The sequence below is a fragment of the Carlito syrichta genome, unplaced genomic scaffold, assembly GCF_000164805.1.
Source record: "Carlito syrichta isolate Samal-C Ts95f unplaced genomic scaffold, Tarsius_syrichta-2.0.1 Scaffold304234, whole genome shotgun sequence".
NCBI lineage: Eukaryota > Metazoa > Chordata > Mammalia > Primates > Tarsiidae > Carlito > Carlito syrichta.
The window spans coordinates 458,295-459,969 of record NW_007248330.1 but is presented as its reverse complement, the minus strand read 5'-3'; the positions used below and the strand labels follow the sequence as shown (position 1 = coordinate 459,969).

The 1,675-nt window shown below is 40.2% G+C and overlaps 1 protein-coding gene across 1 annotated transcript in view; it reads left to right on the top strand.

The window, feature by feature from the left end:
- The first annotated feature begins 835 nt into the window (after nt 1-835).
- The window catches only part of IQGAP1 (IQ motif containing GTPase activating protein 1), a 112,898-nt gene continuing 112,058 nt past the window's right edge, over nt 836-1,675 (top strand). Inside the window, exon 1 of the mRNA XM_021713112.1 lies at nt 836-929. Within this exon, the coding sequence (XP_021568787.1) occupies nt 865-929 (65 nt within the window). The 5' untranslated portion in view covers nt 836-864. The remainder of the gene's footprint in view (nt 930-1,675) is intronic.

The window sequence follows — 1,675 nt, the reverse complement described above, 5'->3', positions numbered from 1 at the left end:
GTAAGGAGAAGTGGTTTGGGAAAGGCGTGAGCACAAGAGGTGATATTTGAACTGCTTTGTAGGGATGTTTGACAGGGAGGGATTGAGCAAGAGACATAGCTTGAAGAGGGAAGAGCCTGAACTATGGTTGTTGAAGGGTAGAGGGCCACCGTGTGTGTTTAGAACTCAGTGTGGAGTGCACAGGGGTAAGTGGGAGGAAGGGCAGGGAGAAGAGTTTCCAAAAGCAGTTGGGGCCAGAAGGGAAAGGCCTTGACTGCCTTCTCCATGAGTTAGGAATTTATTCCATACCCTGGTGCCTGTGAAGGAGGCAGTTTGCTTCTAGGCATAGCTCAAGCTTTGGTGACAGACTGTCTGCCACTTGTTAGCCATGGGGCTGAACTCACCTAGCCCCAGTTTTCCCATCTGTAAAACAGGAGTGATAATTTCAGGATTGTTGTGGGGTTTCAGTGAAAGAATGCATGTAAAATACCAAGTACAATTACTGCCACTTAGTTCTCACTAACTGCTGTATTTAGGAGTTCTGACAGAGAAGGACAAATTTGACCCAAAATCTCAAGTCAGTATTTTTCAAGGTTATGCAGAAACTTAGTACATGCTTATATTACCATACATTTTTTTTTAAGGGCAATATGAGTGTAGTGGAAAGCCCATAGCTTTTTTTTTTTTTTTTTTTTTTTTAGGAAAGTCATCGTAGTACACCTGGCTATCTATACATTCACCAGTTATCTGAACTACTTGGTGACTAGCAGGAATGTGAGGGTGTGTCATTCTTTTATCCCTCAGGAAGGTTACAGATTTTGGTGTTTACATTCCTTCTTTCATGTTTTAGCTGTCCTGGATAATGAGAGACTTACTGCAGAGGAGATGGATGAAAGGAGACGTCAGAACGTGGCTTATGAATACCTTTGTCACTTGGAAGAAGCAAAGAGGTAAAGATTGTCTGGAGAGAAGATTGGGAGAAGGGAACCGATATGGTGTGAACACCAATAAAGATTTCTTGATGTGTGTTGTAGGTGTGGGGGGTTGGTAGTTGAGGGTAGGTAGGGTATTGATTCATGGAAGTAGCCTTGATGGCAGTTTTTCATGAAACACTGTGATGGGCATTAAAGTGTACTGAAAAATTTCCAGATTTGTGCTGTTCGGTTTTATGCTTGTGGTCCATGTTTTGGGCACTATCAACTGTGGGATATATGTCATAGTTTTTTAAGATTTGACGTTCTTGGCTTTGATGTTTTTATTAATTCTTCACTGGTTTTGATTTATATATGAATTGAGTCCCCTTGTTCCATGACTTCTGTAGTGAGCACTTGTTTGGGAGGCTTAGAAGTATAGTGTGTGGGTATGGGTTCATTCCATATTTTTAAATATTTAAAGCAACTTCCTCTGCTTTCTTTGTGAAGTGAATGTAAAACTGCTGTTTTCGTTTTTCAAATGCCCCAAGACCTTGCAGTTTTAATTTTAGTGTCAATTTGTTATCAGTGATTCATTTCTTTTGTTCTGATGCTTGTGTTTTTCATAAGATCCCAAGGTAGATAGATATAATTATAGGTCATTTATTCCATAAGTGAGCTTTGGTGGAAAGGGCAAGTGAAGGATAATGAAAGGTATTTGCAGTCAGAGTTTAATGAAATCAAAGTTGTTTTAAATGGTGCTAATAAACAAGAGGGAGGGAGGG